At 40.3% G+C, this 19,837-nt stretch overlaps 3 protein-coding genes across 18 annotated transcripts in view; all 3 read left to right on the top strand.

Moving 5' to 3' along the window:
* Positions 1-5,328, top strand: part of si:ch211-285f17.1 (sickle tail protein homolog) — a 117,396-nt gene extending 112,068 nt beyond the window's left edge. For 9 of the 14 annotated variants that reach the window (XM_040044445.1, XM_040044440.1, XM_040044441.1 and 6 more), the window contains 4 exons: positions 73-153; positions 262-1,908; positions 2,437-2,568; positions 3,681-5,328. In XM_040044445.1, coding sequence (XP_039900379.1) covers positions 73-153; positions 262-1,908; positions 2,437-2,568; positions 3,681-4,205 — 2,385 coding nt within the window. In that variant the 3' untranslated portion in view covers positions 4,206-5,328. The remainder of the gene's footprint in view (positions 1-72; positions 154-261; positions 1,909-2,436; positions 2,569-3,680) is intronic. The other 5 variants (XM_040044444.1, XM_040044439.1, XM_040044443.1 and 2 more) reach the window with 4 other exon arrangements.
* An 84-nt stretch (positions 5,329-5,412) lies between these two features.
* LOC120741497 (uracil nucleotide/cysteinyl leukotriene receptor) lies at positions 5,413-7,698 on the top strand. Its single transcript, XM_040044458.1, has 2 exons — positions 5,413-5,513; positions 6,206-7,698. The coding sequence occupies exon 2, from the start codon at positions 6,228-6,230 to the stop codon at positions 7,140-7,142; it is 915 nt and encodes a 304-aa protein (XP_039900392.1). The 5' UTR covers positions 5,413-5,513; positions 6,206-6,227; the 3' UTR covers positions 7,143-7,698.
* Positions 7,699-7,731: 33 nt separating this feature from the next.
* On the top strand, positions 7,732-19,717 carry nphp3 (nephronophthisis 3). Of its 3 annotated transcripts, none has more exons than XM_040044414.1 (28): positions 7,732-8,753; positions 9,532-9,916; positions 10,027-10,152; positions 10,732-10,882; positions 11,007-11,159; positions 11,341-11,474; positions 11,931-12,091; positions 12,210-12,366; positions 12,545-12,619; positions 12,743-12,913; positions 13,013-13,116; positions 13,533-13,647; positions 13,756-13,899; positions 14,005-14,102; positions 14,188-14,290; positions 14,405-14,487; positions 14,652-14,787; positions 14,974-15,138; positions 15,250-15,344; positions 15,424-15,546; positions 15,653-15,842; positions 16,033-16,274; positions 16,477-16,552; positions 16,640-16,767; positions 16,946-17,186; positions 17,272-17,397; positions 18,323-18,438; positions 18,536-19,717. In XM_040044414.1, the coding sequence occupies exons 2-28, from the start codon at positions 9,593-9,595 to the stop codon at positions 18,702-18,704; spliced, it is 3,906 nt and encodes a 1,301-aa protein (XP_039900348.1). In that variant the 5' UTR covers positions 7,732-8,753; positions 9,532-9,592; the 3' UTR covers positions 18,705-19,717. The 3 variants fall into 3 exon arrangements, with proteins under 3 accessions (XP_039900348.1, XP_039900347.1, XP_039900349.1); XM_040044413.1 differs by lacking the exon at positions 7,732-8,753 and adding an exon at positions 8,824-9,067; XM_040044415.1 differs by lacking the exon at positions 7,732-8,753 and adding an exon at positions 9,074-9,264.
* Positions 19,718-19,837: the final 120 nt, after the last annotated feature.

Raw genomic sequence — 19,837 nt, 5'->3', positions numbered from 1 at the left:
TTTCACAGTTAATCCAGCACAGCCTGGCACGCCAGTTACACTGTAATATTATTCCCCCACACACTGTCCTAGCAGAGCTCAGAGCCCAGTCGAGAGGATAAAGATCCAGACACAGACGAAAATGGGAATACAACTGTTCGACAGAGCCAAGGGGTATGTATGACTTTTAACTACATATACTATAATCACATATGTTTAACTTATACTCTAGCATTAGAAAGCTATGAAACATTGACACATTTTTAAATTTCACAATCACAGGTCATATATTATGTGACGGGCCAGATTCCCAAAGATCATCCACCCCCATCGCGACTGGAAGACACCAACGACCATCACAGAGAGCCCCCACAGTCTCCGACACAGGTGTCAAATGTCAATGTTAATGACATTTCTCCAAGCCAGCAGCAGCAACAACAGCAGCGGCCACCACTGTCTCCAACACCCAAATCACCCCCACCTATATCACCTAAACCTGTGGGACTTAATGCGTTTAAACTGCCAAAGAAGCATGTTAAACGCTCTGAATCCATGAAGACCAGTGCAGAAATGCAGAAGGGAAAAATCCTTAAAGTTCATACAGAAAAGAAAAGTAAGATCGTCCAGGAGCCTGTTTCGTCTAATAAGAATATAGTAACTGACCCAGTGGCGACCACAAAAACAGGTGCTGTTAAAGCAGCACCTAAACGGTATGGTGCTCCATCCAAAAAGACTTCTGACGAGAACAGCAGTCCACCTAAAAACACTATTGATGATCTTGATGGGGGTGCTAGTCTCAGTCCTGACTTGCCTGGAGAAGAGGCACCTCCCCCCCCAGACAACATTGCGTTTATGATCACCAACACCAAGGTTCAGCCACTGTCTTGTGGAGAGTACCAAGAACTGGTCAATGCCAAAAAAGGAAGTGTGCAGACTGTTACTGTAGGCAATGCAGCGAATCGAGGAAACACCACAGCTGATCCTTCAGTGCCGCAGGATAACGGCTTCAACAAGAAGCCTGTCATCATCATCTTTGATGAGCCGATGGATATCCGTTCAGCTTACAAGCGCCTTTCTACCATCTTTGAATGCGAGGAGGAACTGGAGAGGATGCTTGCAGAAGAGCGCATTGAGGAGGAGAGTGAGGAATCCGACACAGAGAGAAGTAGTGGGCTGCCGGTCATCGCAGAAGGGGCTGAGATGGTTGGTGGCAAAAAAATCAGCAGCTCACAGGGAGCTACAGATCATGCCAGCCTATCATCTTCATCCTCTTCTTCGATATCTGAACTAACAGACAACGGGGTAAACTTAGATTCAAATGGAGACTCCAAGGATGGGAAGAAGAAATTCAAGTTCAAGTTCCCTAAGAAACAGCTGGCAGCACTGACTCAGGCCATTCGCACAGGCACCAAGTCAGGCAAGAAGACGCTACAGGTGGTTGTGTATGAAGATGAAGAAGAATCCGATGGTACAATCAGGCAGCACAAAGAAGCGAAGAGATATGAGATTACGCGCTCAAAATCCTTTGCAGATACTCCCAGGGGAACAGACACTGCCCCGCTGAAAAAGCAGAACTCCGAAGCTCTCGGCAGGACGGATGAGATTCGGAAGAACACCTACAAGACGCTAGACAGCCTGGAGCAGACCATCAAGCAGCTAGAGACCACGATTAGTGAGATGGGACCACGCTCCCCTGATGAGTTGGTTAACACCGAGGAAGCAAATACAGGGAATGGGAAAAGCTCAGTCGGAGTAGGGCTGAAGAGGTCGTTCTCTCTGCCTACCTCCAAAGGGTCTGGCCCTAAGGTACCTAGCAAAAATTCACTGCAGAAGAAGCCTAAACCTCAGCTCCTTCCACGCCCTGTAATCAACCCTTCTACCACCACCAACACCAACACTGTCCCCAGTGTCCCCAGCACCGTACAACAGGTCTCTCTTTAGCTCTTGTTGTTCCCGGAGGCTTTGGGTTTCTTCTCTTTCAGTTTTCTAACTTACCTCCACTCCCACCTTAACCACTGAAATTACAAAATCATTAATCCCCTCCCCCCACAGGTGCTTGGAAATGGAAATGACTCCCCTCTTCAGTACAAAATCATGGTGACATGATTGGGTGTGGCATTTTGTTTGGTTCCTGGCTACCATCTTTCTTCTTCAGTTTATTGCTAAAACTCAAGAGGTTTTCAGCAAGTGGCACACTCATCATCAGAGACACTGTCATGATGATCAAGCTCTAATTATCCTTGTTCTTGACTGCATGCCTTGTGTATAATGGCTTTGTGGTCCCACTGGGTGCATGATCTTTCACTGGCGTTGATTGTTGACGTATTGAATGAATGGGGATTTTTTTGGGGGGTTTTAAACCTGTTAGTGCCTCGACTTTTCATACTTCCTATTTGGTGTGTTTTTTCTATCTTTTTTTTTATTTTCTGTTTTGTTTTTCATTTGGATCCCCTGCAGAATACCAGTGTCGCTTCCCCTACTAGTCGGATGCCCGTCCCTTTGTCTGCGAAGTCCAGGCAGTCACCGGGTACAACTGACAAAGCAGGAAAACAGCAAAAACTGCAGGACGCTCAGAGGCAGTTCCGACAGGTAGTTTTACTGTAGGGTCTTAACAGAGACTACAGGGAACAAATATAGGGAATCGAAAGCATGTGGCATATGAGGGAGGGTGGGGGTGGGAAGACTTCCAAAGCTGTGAGGTTTCAAGTGTTGTGGAAAAAAATAAAGTCACGATAGTGGCGACTGTGGATCTGTTCACGTTTCTCTCGAGTCTGCTCTGACACGAAGGCATGTTTGACTCTTGACTGTTATCCCCATAACATCACTGTACTGTATGCTTCTGCATGTCCACACTGCTCATGGTTTTCACTGTGTTGGTGGCTAAAAAAAAAAAGAAGGAAAAAAGGCGGAGACAAACGGAATCCTATCCTGTCATCATCTGAGTTGTCATCACATCTCCAATTCCCATCACAGCTGAGTTCCTAAACAGTGTTGCCAAGCCCTAAGATGCTTATGGCTATGTTTGATACAAACTTATCTGACTTTTTAAAAACATTTTTTGGCTATGCTCCTCCCTTCTCACAATGCACCTCTGCTCAAACCCAACATCACTGCACAGCTTACTTAACCCCAAGGTGATACATTCTCTTACCGTCAAGACTTCGGCATAACCCACCCACCTTGCATCGTCACTTTCACTGGAACACTGGCCCACATTTTCCCCTATCTGCTATCACTCTTCAAACACCTAACCCTATTACCTAATTCTCTCCGGACCTCTTACGCGTATCTATTCTCTGAAATGTCTCCAACAGCTCTTCCCAAGGCCTAACAATCCCTCTAACAAACAGCCACTCTGTAGAGAGACCCATCCTGTCTGCCATTGCACTGTCTAACCTTTGCCTGGTTCTGTTTCTTGGTAACATGTCTGTCAGTTCAGTTTCTCACCTTTTGTGTAACCCAGTAAAAAAAAAAAGACAGCTTTTGTATCTGGGTATTTTTATTGGGTTTTTTTGTTTTGTTTTGTTTTTTGGTGTCTTTTAGTTCTGTCTTAGTTATATTAATGCTTGTGTAGTCATAGTGTCTGTCCATGTAAATAACTTATAGTTTTGTTTAACATTGTCTTGCCTTTTTTAATTGTATTATTTTACCAGTTTTCTTTTTTTGACAACAAGTATCTGTTTTGGCATCTCTGTTTACAGGCTAACGGAAGTGCTAAAAGAGTGGGAGGGGATCATAAAACGACTTCCCCTACTATACCCATCTCTAAAATCCCTGCTTTTTATCCTAGCTCTACTAAAGGCAGCTCCCAGTCCACACAGAATTCAGATGCTACTAACCCCATTAACCCTTCTTCCTCTTCCTCCTTTGTGACAAAGTCCTCCATTCTGTCCTCTCACCCACCTCGTTCCAGCTCCCTGCCTTCCACCCATATCCCCTCCCTGTCTAACGGATCCCTCAAACTTCCCACACCCTCACAGCACACAGGTAAAGCTCTCTCGTTTTCCTCGCAGAATGGTCGAGTCCACTCCTCCTCCTCTTCATTCTCCTCCTCCTCCTCCTCCTCATCCTCTTCCCCCTCCCCTCTGTCGCCCACACCTTTGGGCCCAGGTGGAAAGAGCATCCGCACCATACACACCCCCAGCTTCACCAGCTACAGGTCCCACAACGGCAGCAGCGGCAAATCCTCCATCCCAACAGCCACAGCAGCTAAGGACACTACTTAGCCCCATTATCACCCCTCTGGCTTTTACAGCATAGCAGGTAGACCTGATCATATTTTATATTGGTTTTGGATTGTTGTTCATTTTCTTTTTATTAAAGTTTTTTTTTTTTTTGTAAAAGTATTAAGTGATGGACTCAAATCATGTTTTTCCTTTGACACTGGCATTCACACACTGCTACTTTTATCTTCATTTTCACATTTTGGATCATGCTTACTTGGATATCGATTCTCTCTTGAAGGTGTTCCAGATGACAGAATATTTTGCAATGTAACTATAAACGATTTAGTGTTGCCACTTTGTAGCTGAAGTGGAAGGCTTTCATGGTGTTCAAAAATGTATTTTCTTGCTGTAGCTATGAGTAGGGAATAGAGAGTTGATGTACAATCACAAAATATCATGTAAAAAAAAATTGTGTTATATTTTTTTGAAACAAGAGATTGAATAACCGTAGTATATTTAATCTTCTATATTTCCTATGTTGCCGGACATTCGACGCTGCCCTTGTAAATGCCTTTTTCTGAATGTATACACGATGTATACAGACATTTTAAACTCATTAGTAACTTTAGTTTTTTAAGAGTATTTTCTCATGTTTCCACCCATTTGAACTGCCGGTTTATTTTACAGATTTACAACAGGTATACTAAATAATAAAAGTTTTCATTTTATTGTGCCTATTTGCCAAAGTTGTTGTATAATGACTCACTTCAAGCCTAACTCAGTCATGACCTTTTAGGGGAATTTACATGCAATCTGTGTGGATGGCCGAAGTGTTGACCTCAGTGTTTGCACTGCTGGTTTCGGTTTGTTAAGTTAACATGTATTGTTGTTTAAATGTACTTAAGTCAAAGTGATAAACCTGTTCTACCACGTGTACATAAAAGCTTCTACTAAGAAAAAAAGTAGTTTTGTTAACATACCAAAGTTTATTTGTATGCATGCCTTTCGATTACTTTAGGAGAGTGGTGTAAAAGACGACGTTTGCACAGATAGATTTTGTAAATATTTGATTTTCTCTCATTTTTTTTGTAAAGCTTTAAATCATGCTATAAAGAAACTATGTAATAAAGACAAAAGTGTGTTGGAGTAGTAATAAAGACTTGCATGCTTGTAGTGCATCAGGCTTCCGTGGCTTTTTCAAGTTCTTTGTGGTTTTCTATTGGGCGGATTCACAGATGGTAGTTGTGTGTAAATACAAAACTAGATATGCAAAACACGCGACTTCTCACTTCTTCTTCGCCCGTATCCTGTGCACACATCATTGCTATTCGACTGGTGGCAAAACACGGCTCTGCATTACTGTTACAGGTAAGGAGATGATTTATGATTATTGTCAGTTTGGAGTTACCCTACATTTGGATTAAACTATCAAACATTTAGGTAATTCACTAACATATAAGCTCTAATAATTTTGTACTTAGTCATGTAGCCATGTTTGGTACACTTTATTGTTTAAGTGAACATGCAAATGAATTTTTCTGCAACAGAGCAAAGTGTCTTTGGCAAATGAAGTTACAAAGTCGCTAACTGGGTTTTAAAGGCAGTATCATTATCAGTATACATTTAATTAGATTGTTATAGTTTATGATTGGTTGACTTTTTTCATGTTCTGGTTGATTTTACCTTTTACGTATGTACACACAGACACATACACAGTGATATGTTAGTTCTACTACCGGTATATAGCATTTTTATATGCTATACTACCAAAAAAAGTACCTCTTGAATGTAATTATTCTTTTGTTGATGTTAATGAAAATGTAATCCTGCTTGCTTGTTACACTGACGTTCCGCAAGAGTAGTTCCTCTTTCTAATGTGTAATACACACATGATTCTGCATATGATTTTATAACGTTATGTCACATTTTTCTATTTGCATTCTTAGTTTCATTATGATCATTTAAAAAGTCACTAAAACATCATGTGAGTGAACGAAGGGCTATCATGTGGCTGTCAATCGTTGTAACAGGCTGTTTGTGTCTAATTTGTGCTGGACCAGGCCGATCCTCTGCGCAACAACTATGAATGTTTCCGGGGAGGAGGGAGAGAGCTTCTATGGCACTTCTGGAGCTCTGTGGAATTATTCTCTTTCCATTTTTTACATCCTGATTTTCATCATCGCAGTGCCTGGGAACATCTTGGCTCTGTGGGCCTTCTTTCACCAGAAAAGCACATCTCCATCAAGAGTCTTCCTGAGAAACCTCTCTGTAGCCGACATATGTTATGTCCTCGTCTTACCCATGCGCATAATTTACCACCTATCTGATAACCACTGGCCCTTTGGACACATCATCTGTCAGCTGTTAGGCTTCTTGTTCTATCTAAACATGTACTGCAGCCTCTACTTGATGAGTTTCATCAGCCTGGACAGGCTCCTGGCTGTGGTTATACCTTTAAAGTCACAATCATTCAGGAAGCCTTTGTATGCAAATGTAGCGGTTGGCATACTGTGGGTGATGGTTATTGTTTGCATGAGTCCTACACTCTTTTCTGGAAGAAAACAAACCAACTCATCTGGCATTTGTGACAAACTGTACTTAGAAAAGACAAATCCAACAGCTTTAATTTCCACTATTGTGGCATTTGCAATTCCCCTCGTCACTATAGTGGTTTCATACATACTGATCCTGCTGAAACTAAGAACAGTGCAGCAAAATGAAGAACGACCGGTGAAAGACAAAGCTATAAAAATGATTATACTTATTGTGATGAACTTCCTGTTCGCATTTGTGCCCTACCATGTGTGCAGAATAATCTACATTCAACAGCAGAGCTTTGGAAATATTACTGAGGGGCTGAGAAAAGCCAATCAGATAACATCTGCACTCACCTGTATCAGTGGTATACTGGATCCTGTCATGTATTTCTTTTTGAACCGTCTATACAGGAAAACATTTCTTAAGCTGTTCTGTAAAAATAGGGAAGATGTCATATAAAAAATGCAAACGGGGAAAAAAATGGAGGTAATGCTAACCATGTTAAAAACATCAGCGTGGTTCCTATACCACCTAACCGCAAATCAGATAAACTGCACTTCCCCTGATTCATCGACTTTGAAATTGTAAGAATTACCAAGTACTTGTTTAGGGAACTATAATAGGTCAAAGATAATTTGTCAGTTTGGGACCTGTTAGCTTTCTGGCACTGAAGACTGAGACATTTTTTTAAATTCATTTACATTTTTTGAAATTCTGTTTTTATTTTATTCTATTTTTAATTTTTATTCTCTGAATTACTCAGAAATCTTATCCCCAAAGGAGTGAAACATCTAAGCTTCTGCTTTACGATACTTTATTTGTCTCACAAAAGGTAACTGAAAGTCTGTGACCTCATTTTCCGAATAAGAGTCCTAAACTTCAGCGGAAGTAAAAACAATTGTTGCCTCTTGCAGTTTATTTTGGTTCCAGAGTTCAAAGTTTGAATAAAGAATCCTGATTTTCATGACAAAAAAACCCTACTTTAATAATCACATTTCATTGTTAAGAAATAGTGTGTGTGTGTGCGTGTGTGGGGTGGGGGGGGGGGTTCTGGTAAGAATGCCAAGAGGTTAAATCCACATCAGATGCAGAAGCGTTATTAGGCAACTGCATTATTCAGCAGTAGAACTGTGGACTGCTAAAGTTTCCTTCCTGCAGTCTAAATGCCTTACCTAGTGGAGCCACGTGGTACATTATAAAATGAGACAGAGGGTTAAGGATATAAACAGTGTGGTGCTTTCAGTGCCTTAACACCTACAAAATGTTGCTAAAAATAGATGATGCAACAACGTGATAAGCATGCCACTGTTTTAGCTTTTGTGATGTTGTTGGGATCAAAACAACAAGAAGAATGTGCACATTTTCAGAAATCTAAATGGTGTGTTTACAATGGCCTCAGTAGTGTAAAATATGCAGCACAACTGCTCAGGCCTCCCAGGTGAAACGCTATTTTACAGGTTTGGTTTCTTTGTGTCAGGAAGTTGAAGGTTCTCTGTATGTTGTTGGGGGTTTTGTCCACTTTACAAAAAGTGTAGCTCATTTAGAAGCTGCACCTAATTATCGCTTATTTTGAAAATAAAATTAATCATCTGAATATTAAATAGTTTGCTCGTAACTTTCTTCAGAGTATTTGTCTAAGATTAAAGAAGTTTGCAGCAGATCAAATCGACCACTTGATGGTGACAAACACACAGAACAGTTGGTTTTGTGGTTGTAGATTACGTCATAGTAAAATAAACAATATAAATACCTTATTTGATATTTGACACAAGTAGAACATTGAACCAACTGATAGAGTAGTTTTAACACAGTTTTTAAAAGAGCAGACCTGATGATGTAGACTATAAAGTAAACCTATTACATGAAGTAAAATGTTGTAATTTGTTTCAGAAAGGTTTACAAGATGGTAGTGAGACCTACTTTGACCTGGTCAGTCAAAGTGAAATGCGCAGAGGAGGCATAGATGATGTATTTCCTGGGTACGGGGTGAATATGGGAGTGCCAGGCAAGAGGAAAAGAGGAAGACCACAAAGAAGATTCGTGGACGTGGAGAAGCAGGACCTGTAGAAGGTTAGTGTGAGAGAGGAGGATGCAAACTATAGGGTGAGCTGGAGGCAGATGATCCACTGTGGCGACTCCTAAAGGGAGCAGCTCAAAGAAGATGACGAAGATGACGATGATGATAAAAATAACAATGTTTTAAGCACTACGTGTTGGGGCAGAATTTATTACATCATGAAACGCAATTCTTTGATTACCGAGAGATGGGGTAATTCCCATACCTTTGAGGGGAATAAACTTCTGTTGTTTTTGACTTGTGCGGGTACCCGTATTTTCTCCTTGTTACCAAGGCAGCCAGGAAGAAGCTGTGAGGGGAGCGGACCGTGAGTGTAGCTATTTGTTTAACCTTCATTTGCCAAACTTGGGCGTGTAGGCAGTTTTCTTCTCAGCTAAAACACTTTACTGTGCCGTTGCTTTAGTTTTTACATTAATAAATGACGCCGTTAGGGTGTTGAACCGCTCCAAAACTTAATGTTAACGAAGCTAACTAAGTTCATCTGGATTTGTTGCTATTAGTCGGGTATGCTTAAACCCATTTCGATAGTAACTGCAAACGCGTTGCTTTGTCATTTTTTCAGTTCTTAATAATAAATACATGAATAAATAAATACAAATAATTCTAATGCTACCTGTTGCTTTTGTGGAAAGAGCTTAGCCTTTTGCTTGTTGTTGTTTTACGAGACGGCCTGGAAAAAAACAACTTAAAGATCAGAAATGCCAGTGACAAACCATCAAAAAAAGATTTCCTTAATTGACACTCCATCCCGCCCCGTCTTTTATTACACAGGAGCAGCTATGAGCATCGAAAAAAGTTGAGCAGTTCTTTTTCTCCAACTTATTTGGCCACCATGGGCACCGCATCCTCTATGGTGAGCCCAGGGGAGGTTATCGAGGACGGGTATGGGGGTGAAGGCGGGGAAGCCTGTGAGATACCCGTCGAGGTGAAGCCCAAAGCCCGATTACTGCGCAGCTCTTTCCGCCGAGGACCTCGTGTGATTGGGGCCAGTTTCAAATCCACAGCATCTGTGGATCTAGAGTATGCTGCAGAGTATGAAAGACTCCGTAAAGAGTACGAAATCTTCCGTGTCAGCAAGAACAACGAGATCTCATCCATGCAAAAGAAGGAAGCAAAGCTGGATGAGGAGAACAAGAGGCTGAGAGCAGAGCTGCAGGTGATAATGAACAAAATGCACAAGGCTTATTCTAACTTCACTGAAAAAGTTGTGGGCTTTGGATGATTTAATGTGATGGTGGGATGCTGCTATTTTCAATGTCACTACAGGCTCTGCAGAAGACCTACCAGAAGATCCTCAGAGAGAAAGAGAGTGCTCTTGAGGCAAAATATCAAGCTATGGAGAGGGCTGCCACATTTGAACATGACAGGGACAAAGTAAAACGTCAGTTTAAGGTACATCATAGACGTAGGCAGATTAATACCAAAGTTGGTATTGTTATCAGATTGATACTAGTGATCAAACATCCTCAAACAGTGCCCACTATGGAAAATGTCTAAATCTTAGTGGTCATTAAAATGTGTTTGTATAGAATTTGTAAATTTATTGACACATTTATTGACACATTGCTCTCCGCTACACAATCTGGCTTTATAGGTTAAAAGTATCAGAAATACTGACCCTGCGTTTATTTGGTATCGGATCTGTACTAAAATTTGCAGTATCCCACAGCACTAGTACACCGCATCACGCCTCATTTCACAAGAGGGTGAAAGTTCCCCCTAATACCTCACATGTCTTTCTTTTACAATCATCAACAATAAACAAGCATAAAATGATCAAATTTGAAGTCAAAGTCAAAGTATGATAAAAGTACAATAACATCCATTCATCTTAGTTGACCCAAAATTTTGGCTCTGGTTGTCCAAGCCCTGACACAGCTCTGTGCCCCACAGTTTGAGAACGATTGTGGCATTGCATTCTTTCTAGTATTCACATTTGCAGCTTTAACCTTTTGGCAAAATCACCACCAGATTTTCCGGGAGACAAAAGAAAAGGAGATACAGGATCTCCTGCGGGCTAAAAGGGACTTGGAAGCCAAACTTCAACAGTTACAGGCTCAGGGAATCCAGGTTTATGACCCAAATGACTCAGATTCCGATGACAACCAAACCACTGTCACTGGTAAGACAAAAATTCACACTATTGGGGACTTTTTGTTATTAAGCCATCAATAGGTTCTGCATAAGTTTTCCTGTCCAGCAAATATGATGATAAAACACCACAGTGATTTATTAAATGTCTTCAGCTGCAGGAACACAGTGCGAGTACTGGACTGGTGGTGTGCTGGGAAGTGAGCCCTCTATGGGCAGCATGATGCAATTGCAACAAACATTCAGAGGACCAGAGTTTGCACACAGTTTAATAGATGTGGAAGGGCCCTTTGCTAATGTGAGCAGAGGTAAGGAAACTTTGAGAGGGAAGAGAGTGTTTCTGAGAAACTGACCTCTAGATGACCTAGTTATTATGATTTTTTTATTAACATCATTCTGTTTGCAAGCAGGTATTTTTGAAGCACATATTCACTTATCTCTTCATGGGCATGACTTGTATATTTTACCATATGTGTCTGTCTTTGTCAGATGATTGGGATGCTGCTGTGGCGAGTCTGTTGCAAGTGTCCCCTCACGTTCCCCAGGCCTTGTGGAGCAACACAGTCCGCTGCTACTTGATCTTCACCCAGGAGACCAAAGCTGAGCTGGATATTTTTATAAAGGTCGGTAAGATGAGCACTGTAAAAACTGTAAATATTCTGTTTTCATGTGATGTTGTTGTACCACTATAACGCTGCCCACTTTTACGTGGCTGTTTCTTGGACATGGCTTAAAGTAACACAGTGATAGGATTGTAGCGTTATATTATGAAAGGCTGAACTAAGCTAAGATAAAAATGAATGACTCGATAAATATGCCAGTAAAATCATTATTTGGATTTTTTTTTCTTTTTAATTTTGGACATTTTGTATTTCATTGAGTCAGATCCACTCATAGAATTTTAATTTAATCAAATTAAAAGAAAAAACAAAACTTGATTTTATCTTTGAGAAAATCTGTGTGTGGGATTGTGGGTTTAAAATGGCAGTTTTTGTGAAAAATACCTTTAACCTTATTAAAACCTTCTACCTTATAATTAATCAGGTCTGGGAAAACTGTGCTTAATGTTTTAATTGCAGAAACACACCTCTGTATTGCGGCGAATATGTGAGAGTCTAGGCCATTTCTACCTTAATGTCTTCTTCCCAGAGGAGAATGCGGCTTCATACGCTGTAGAGCGCAAGCAGGAGATTGAAAGGAGTTCTCTGTGTGTTCTTCTTCTCAAATCTACTGTCCCTAGGTATGGTGAGTTTAGGAAATTGATAACCTTATAATAAAGATTGCACACAAATTTTTTTTTTTCTCGAAAGATTAACGAAGGTTTGTGTTTAATATTCATGCATAATACATTGCCGTAGCTCTGTGGTGGAGGATTGTGAAGAGGCTTTTGTTAAGAATCCAGATGGCCGTCCATTGGTGCTGTATCTTCGGACCGAACAAGATCACAATTTAAATGGACCCATCAGGCAACTGCTCGAACGGGTCAATGCTGCAGACAAGGCTGCTAAAATCAAGGTACTTATATGGTTAATAATTTTAGAAATTTTTTTTTTTTAGTTTCAACCCATTTCATGCAATGCATCAGTATAAATAAAATAATAACTGTGGAGAAGAAGCTGATATTTTTCTGTTTATTGTCTTTAAATGCAATCTAATACTGTGTCTGTCCCAAACCTGTTTTGAACATTACTAGGTAGTGGATCATAGTGGCTCTGCAGAGGAGGGGGCCAGCCTGATTTATGCTCAGCTAGAGAAAATCATCAAGCAGGTACAGACTGTCTTTTAACATCCTTATTTTTTTATCAATTCACAAAGCTTAAAGTCTATGGTATAACAATTAAAACTGAAACCTTTTTTTGTCTGATTTTTTTTTCTTTCCTGCTTCATCCAGGAGTTGCTGGGTCTTGAAGTAGCAGATGTTGAGTCTAAGGACTCTGGGATGGACGAGGGGTGCGAAGAAGACTCGGGAGATGTGCTGTGGGACCTACATGATGAGCAGGAGCAGATCGAGGCCTATCAGCAGGCTTGTAGCGGCACCACCTCACAATTAAGCTTCCAGAAGGTACTTCAGTTCTTACTGATCCCTTCAATCTTATGATTTTGTCTTCAAATCCTACTTTTCATTGATATTACTAATGCTGTGATGCATCAATGACCTCAGTATATAGATCGTTTGAATGACATGATAGCTGCTCCCCCTCCAACACCACCTCTCCTGGTATCTGGGGGTCCAGGCTCAGGAAAATCTCTTTTACTCTCCAAATGGTAAGAACTAATTTCTTCAGTTAATTATAACGTATCCGTCATGAATTCCTCTTAAATAAAACTGTTGTAAGTCTTTAATAGGTTTCCAAACTTTTAAGCAGTACATTTAGAAATGTTACAAAGTAATTATAACCGTTCAACCTTCTCTGTTTTCTTTGTATTGTTGTAGGGTCTTTACCTTACAATATAAAGCGCCTTGAAGAAACTGTTGTTGTGATTTGGCGAAATATAAATAAAACTGAATTGAATTGAACTCTCCAATCACTTCAGGCCAACACTCTTGCACCCTTGGGAAAAAGAATCTTGTTTTATATTATATATTAAATGGACAAGTATGTTCTTTTTAATGATCTGGAATATTCTGGACCTTTTGCATGCTTTGCCTGCTTTGCTAATTAGTCTTGAATTCTCTTCAGGATCGAGCTCCAGCAGAAACAATCCCCCAACACCTTGTTTCTGTACCATTTTGTTGGTCGCCCACTTTCAACAAGCTCAGAGCCAGTTCTCATTATCAAACGCCTCACAGTTAAAGTAAGGGATATCTCTGATTGCTTCTTGTTAATGCTTTTTTACACTGATGACTCTGCATTATTAAACTACTGAAAGAAACAGTTTTTATTTCTGTCTGTTTTCAAACAGCTGCTGCAGCACTTCTGGTCCATTTCCGGCTTATCCATGGAGCCCAGTAAGATCTTAGAAGAGTTTCCCCGCTGGCTTGAAAGACTGTCAGCGCGCCATCAAGGAAACATTATCATCATCATTGACTCCATTGACCAAATACAGGTTAACAGCCTCTACAACTATATAAAATTCAAAATTCAACTCAGCTGGGTTTACTCTCTGCTGTATATTTTTGTCTGTACTACTGTTTGTCCCCTTTTGCTCTAGCAAGCAGAAAAACACATGAAGTGGCTAATTGACCCTCTGCCTGTCAATGTCAGAGTGGTGGTGTCTGTCAATGTAGAGACTTGTCCTCAGGCTTGGAGGTAATACACAATCGGTGAATTCCCAGTATCCCAGTATTGGTCAAAATGGCTATTCATATGCTTTTCTGCGACTTTGTGTGTTTAGGTTGTGGCCCACACTCCATTTAGACCCACTGAGTCCCAGAGAAGTCAGGAGTATAGTCAATGCAGAGTGCCAGAGCATGGATCTCAAACTTACTAGGGATCAGGTCAGTTGTGACCCCTTCACAAGGTCCTTCAAAGACATTTAAAAATCCTTAGCAGCAGTATGTTTGTTTGTTTTTTAAAGATTGTGATACCTGAATGTGTGTATTTTGTTTCAGGAGAAGAAGCTGGAAAGGCACTGTCGCTGTGCATCGACATGCAATGCATTATATGTCACATTGCTGGCAAGGATGATCACCAGGTTCGCCACCTCTGCTTTCACAATTATAAATACATTATTAAAAAAAAAAAATAAAGAAGTAAATGAATGAAAAAAATAAAAACCTTCAAATCCAGCACGTATCCTCTGCAGAGTTGGACAGCCTGTTTGACCCTTTTAAATTATTTTAATTTGCTTCCTAACAGTAGATCCTGTGGGTTGCTGGAGAAGAGCCTGGAGCAGTGTCTGCAGTGTCAGGACACCATGTCACTTTACCGCCTGGCACTCAAAATGACATTGAACTCTCTCTGCACGGACAGAGAGCGCCACATTATGAGAGAGGTGACTTAAACACAGATTTTCCTGTCCTTATTGCTTTTAGTTTGAAATATGTGTGTAATTTAATTTGGCATCAGAGAAACACATACCCTTTCTGGTTTTAATGTGAATGTGAAATTTTTTCTTTATTTGATGTTTTTTTCCAATGTGTAGCAGAGGAATAGGTGATTGTTCTTTGTCTGCCTTTAGATACTGGGCCTTGTATGTGCCAGCCATAATGGAGTGAGTGAATCAGAGGTACTAGATCTTTTCCCAGAGGTAGAGTTGCCTGTCCTGTCCTCTCTGCTGTACCTCTTGAACAGACTCTGCATTGTAACACTCCGTTGTGGACTCATCAGGTTTCAACATCTACAGGTAATTAGACTTCTTAGTCGGTAAAATGATACAGCAGCATCAATAAAAACAAAATGCATAATAGAATTAGGCTGTAATTTTGCATTTTTCATCTTTCTGTTTTTCTGACAGGCTTGGGAAGCTGTGAGGCTAGAGTTTCTGACTGGAGGAAGTAGCTCCACCACTTATAGAGAGAAACTAATTCATTACTTCAACCAGCAACTCAGGTCCTGCAGAGATCCACACAAATCACACGGCTCTGTCAGAACAACTCATATCAATGTGTGTGTGTGTGTGTGTTTTTAGCCAGGATCGAGTGACGTGGCGTGTCGCAGATGAACTTCCCTGGCTGCTCCAGCAGGAGGAGGACAAACCTAAACTGCAGCTCAGCCTCTTGAACTTGTTTGTCTCTCAAAATCTCTACAAGAGGTACATGTTAGTGTTGCCTGAAAGCATGCATACATACGAGGCGTTGTCACAAAGCCTGATGCATTTCTTCAGCTACTTTGCCAAAGATGTGTGTTTTGTTTTTTAGGGGTCATTTCTCTGAGCTCTTGGCCTATTGGCAGTATGTCGGCAAAGACAAAAGCTCCATGGCCACCGAGTATTTTGACTCTCTGAAGCGCTACGAGAAGAGCTGCGAGAGTGAAGACAGCATGACCAGGCTCGCAAATCTGTATGAGACTTTGGGACGTTTCCTCAAAGATCTGGGCCTCCCTAGTCAGGTAGGGTGAATGGTTGTAATATTAAAAACACTATGTTTATTCCTCACCACACATCTTTTCCTGCCTAGTCTTAAAAGGCTTAAATTTTGCCTACATTGTCTGAAGAAGTCTAGTCTTTTTTTTTCCTGCTAAGAATGAGCTCATGGTAATTGTGTATATGTCTGATTCTGTTTATTTTTTATTTGTTTAGGCTGTAGCACCTTTACAAAGGTCTCTTGAGATTAGAGAGACAGCCTTGGATCCAGACCATCCCAGTGTAGCTCGCTCTCTGCACCAGCTGGCTGGAGTTTATGTCCAATGGAAGAAGTATGGAAATGCTGAGCAGCTGTACAAGCAAGCCCTTGAGATAAGCGAGAATGCCTACGGCGCCGAGCATGCCAGTGTGGCTCGAGAACTGGAGTCACTCGCCATGCTCTATCAGAAGCAAAACAAGTAAACAGGACTATCTTGGGGCTAATGTTATGAAATTGCCGTTAATAGTTGCAGGTGTTTCAGTCAGGCTATATTTTCATTAAAGACAAACACCAGCTGTTGTGATTATTAAAAAAATTCAGAGGGCTAAATCACACTCTGACAAGTCAGGATTCAATTAAAGAAACACATTTAAGAGCTAACATCTGGTGCTTTTGTTCAGGTATGAACAAGCAGAGAAACTCAGGAAGAGGTCTGTGAAGATCCGTCAGAAAACTGCTCGACAGAAAGGTCATATGGTGAGTGTCGTTCTCAGATTCCTACACACTTAGTCATACTCCTTTAATAAGAGATATTGGATGTCTTTTATCTACTCCTCCTTTCAGTATGGCTTCAGTTTGTTGAGGCGCAGAGCCCTGCAGCTGGAAGAGCTGACCCTAGGAAAAGACTCTGCAGACTGTGCCAAAACTTTAAATGAACTGGGTGTTCTTTATTACCTCCAGAACAACCTAGAGTAAGGAAACAGCACCTAGCATGTCCACAGATTTTGCTTTATAATATTATAGATTCTCAATGCCCTCGGTGTATAGTTCCAGTCTAGTACCTGTACTTCAAATGATCAGTAATATGTGTGTGTTGTTTTTTTTTAATTCCATCAGCTCAACTAAAATCCTTCTCTTTGCCCTCACCAGTGCAGCCAAGGTGTTTTTAACCCGCTCTTTGGAGATGCGCCAGCGGGTCCTCGGTCCTGATCACCCGGACTGTGCTCAGTCACTCAACAACCTGGCTGCACTGCACACTGAAAGGAGAGAATATGAAGCAGCTGAGGACATGTATGAAAGGGCTCTAGACATCCGCAAGAAAGCCTTGTCTCCTGACCACCCTTCTCTGGCATACACACTCAAACACCTCGCCATGCTCTATAAACGCAGAGTAAGACAAATGGCACTCACATGATACTTTCTGTTGATGTTGTCTTGAATTAGGCAAATGATTTCACTTCATGTGTTTTGTTCAGGGGAAACTAGAGAAGGCTGTTCCACTTTATGAGCTCTCGCTGGAAATCAGGGAAAAAAGTTTTGGCCCCAAGCACCCCAGTGTAGCCACCGCACTGGTCAACCTGGCAGTAATCTACTGCCAACTGGTGAGACTTACCCTGCTTCTGTTGTCTCAACTGCGCACTGCAGAATTGCATACCTCAATAAAAAAAGGGATCATCTTACTTAAGAAAAAATAGCTATATCCGACTTCAAAACATTACATTAAGGAAAATGTAAATCAAAATAGATTATTATGAACATTTATTCACAAAATTAAAGTACTTCTTATACATTATACATCAAGGCGATTGGCAACAGTCAGTCAGTTCTTTCTACACAGCACATTGAAACAGTGATCGATGCTTTTATTTCATCCCGTCTGAACTACTGCATGTCACTTTATGTGGGAGTCAGTCAGTCATTGCTCTCACATCTGCAGCTGCACGACTGATAACAGGAAATCGTAAAAGAGAGCATATAACCCGTCCTGGCCTTTTTCTTTTTTATGTTTTTTATTTATATCATATGTATTTATATTATTTAGTAAAACTGTAAAGCGCTTTGCATCAGCTGTGGTTGCTTTAAAGTGCTTTATAAATAAAGATGATGACTTATATGGGATTTTTACAGTTACTAATGCATGTGAGTACTACTCTTGAATACCGCATCTTAGACACAGCTGGTTAAATTTTTTGAACTTTATGTTTATTATCTATGTTGTGATCCTATCAAATGTTATATTTACTCTCACATTAATAAATGTAAAGTACAATTTTCTTCCCCCCCTCGACATATTATGATGCACATAGAATGAGTATGTAAAACAGTAATCGTAAATAAAGGCAGGCAAGGGCAGTTACCTCTGCTAGCAAGTAACTTGTTAAATATGCTTATTATAAGTATATTTAACTTGTATTGAACCAGTGAATTTAAATGATTTGTATAAATTTGTATTTGTCATCTCACTGACTGTTAACATTTTAGGTTATGCAGAGCAAAACTAACTGATTTCTTTTGTGTCTTTGGCAGAAGAAGCACAGCGATGCCTTGCCCCTTTATGAACGAGCACTGAAAATCTACGAGGACAGTTTGGGTCGCTCTCATCCACGGGTCGGGGAGACCCTCAAAAACCTGGCTGTGCTAAGGTACATTAGTGAGTGAGATTTAGCAAAAGTTTAATTATGAATAATATGTTATTGGTTACGTTATAAATTTTATTTCTTAATTTACATTTCAATCTAGCTATGAAGAGGGTGACTTCGAGAAGGCAGCAGAGCTTTACAAGCGTGCAATGGAGATCAAAGAGGCAGAGCCATCATTAGTGTGTGGTAACGCCCCATCTCGCCATTCCTCCAGTGGAGACGCATTTAGTGTGAGAGGACCTGCTCCCCTCCCACATGCTCAGAGGTGACCCTGCTTAGGGTTGCAGCTGATTAGTAATGGCTGTTTGGACAGCTCTAACTATTATACAGTGTTACTGAAATCCTTTGATTTCACCAAAACTAATTTAAAATTTAGTCATCACATGTGGGTGAAGGTACATACTGTACCTGCCAAAAGGAATGTGAACTTTACAGTATTCATGTTTAAAACCTGCATATCTGCCAGTGGTGTTTTGCATGCAGTCATGTGTAATACACTTCAGAAATCAGTTCTTTAGAAGGCTTTAAACTCAGGTCTACACTACACTAAACTCAAATTTCAGCTTAGCCTAGATTTATTTGTGGGTATGAAGTCACTCCAGCCATAAAAACATGCTTAATTATGACCAACATCATATGGTACAACAGGTTATATTATTATATTCACATTTTAAATGTTAGTTTTTCAATCTAAGCATTCAAATTGTTCCGTGTGAATCATGCTAAACACCCAGTACAAAAAGGTGTTAGTGAGAACGTGCAGAAGAAGAAACATTAGAATGTGAACCATCTCATGATGATGATTAACACGACTGTCAGATCCCAAGCACTTTTTGTTTTTAAATACACATTGTTTACATTATGAATTTTATATATATTTTAACATTTGTTACATGCAATGCATATCCAACAGTGTTTTGAGGAAGGAAAACTTGGACCATTAAGTAAAACACATGTCTGAAGAATCATTATCTGTAGCTGATTTAAGGCTGTGTTTATGCAAAATTAAGTGCGCATGCATTTATTCATTTATTCAAAATATTTAAAGGGTCTTACCAAAGACATCACTGTGACATATAAGGCTTCAGGTACAATACATTAAGGCCAAAAGGGACACATTGTACCAAAACCTATTGTCTTGCCACGTATACAAGATACAAAATGTTTTACTGCTTGCATCTATTCATGTATTAATACCATGTTAATAACATCTGTAAAAGCTGTATAAGAAAATAAAAATAACGTCCAACATGTCCATCTAATAAATACTTTATTGAGACAACTTGAACATTGTTCTGTGATGTTACAGGAAACATTTCTTCTTTTTTTGTGGATGTTGAAAAGTTGGGACGCACATTCGGTAAGCAAAACACTAACTGATATCTTCAGGTTTATTGATATG

Source organism: Simochromis diagramma, unplaced genomic scaffold (assembly GCF_900408965.1).
Source record: "Simochromis diagramma unplaced genomic scaffold, fSimDia1.1 OVJJ01000602.1, whole genome shotgun sequence".
Taxonomy (NCBI): Eukaryota; Metazoa; Chordata; class Actinopteri; order Cichliformes; family Cichlidae; genus Simochromis; species Simochromis diagramma.
This window is presented reverse-complemented; position numbering and strand designations above follow the sequence as displayed.

Coding starts and splice junctions, on each gene's coding strand:
- LOC120741497 (XM_040044458.1), top strand. CDS start 6,228: ATGAATGTTTCCGGGGAGGAGGGAGAGAGCTTCTATGGCACTTCTGGA.
- nphp3 (XM_040044413.1), top strand. CDS start 8,919: ATGAAACGCAATTCTTTGATTACCGAGAGATGGGGTAATTCCCATACC. Junction 10,883..11,006: donor CAACCAAACCACTGTCACTG/GTAAGACAAAAA, acceptor AAATGTCTTCAG/CTGCAGGAACACAGTGCGAG. Junction 18,439..18,535: donor AAAAACCTGGCTGTGCTAAG/GTACATTAGTGA, acceptor ATTTCAATCTAG/CTATGAAGAGGGTGACTTCG.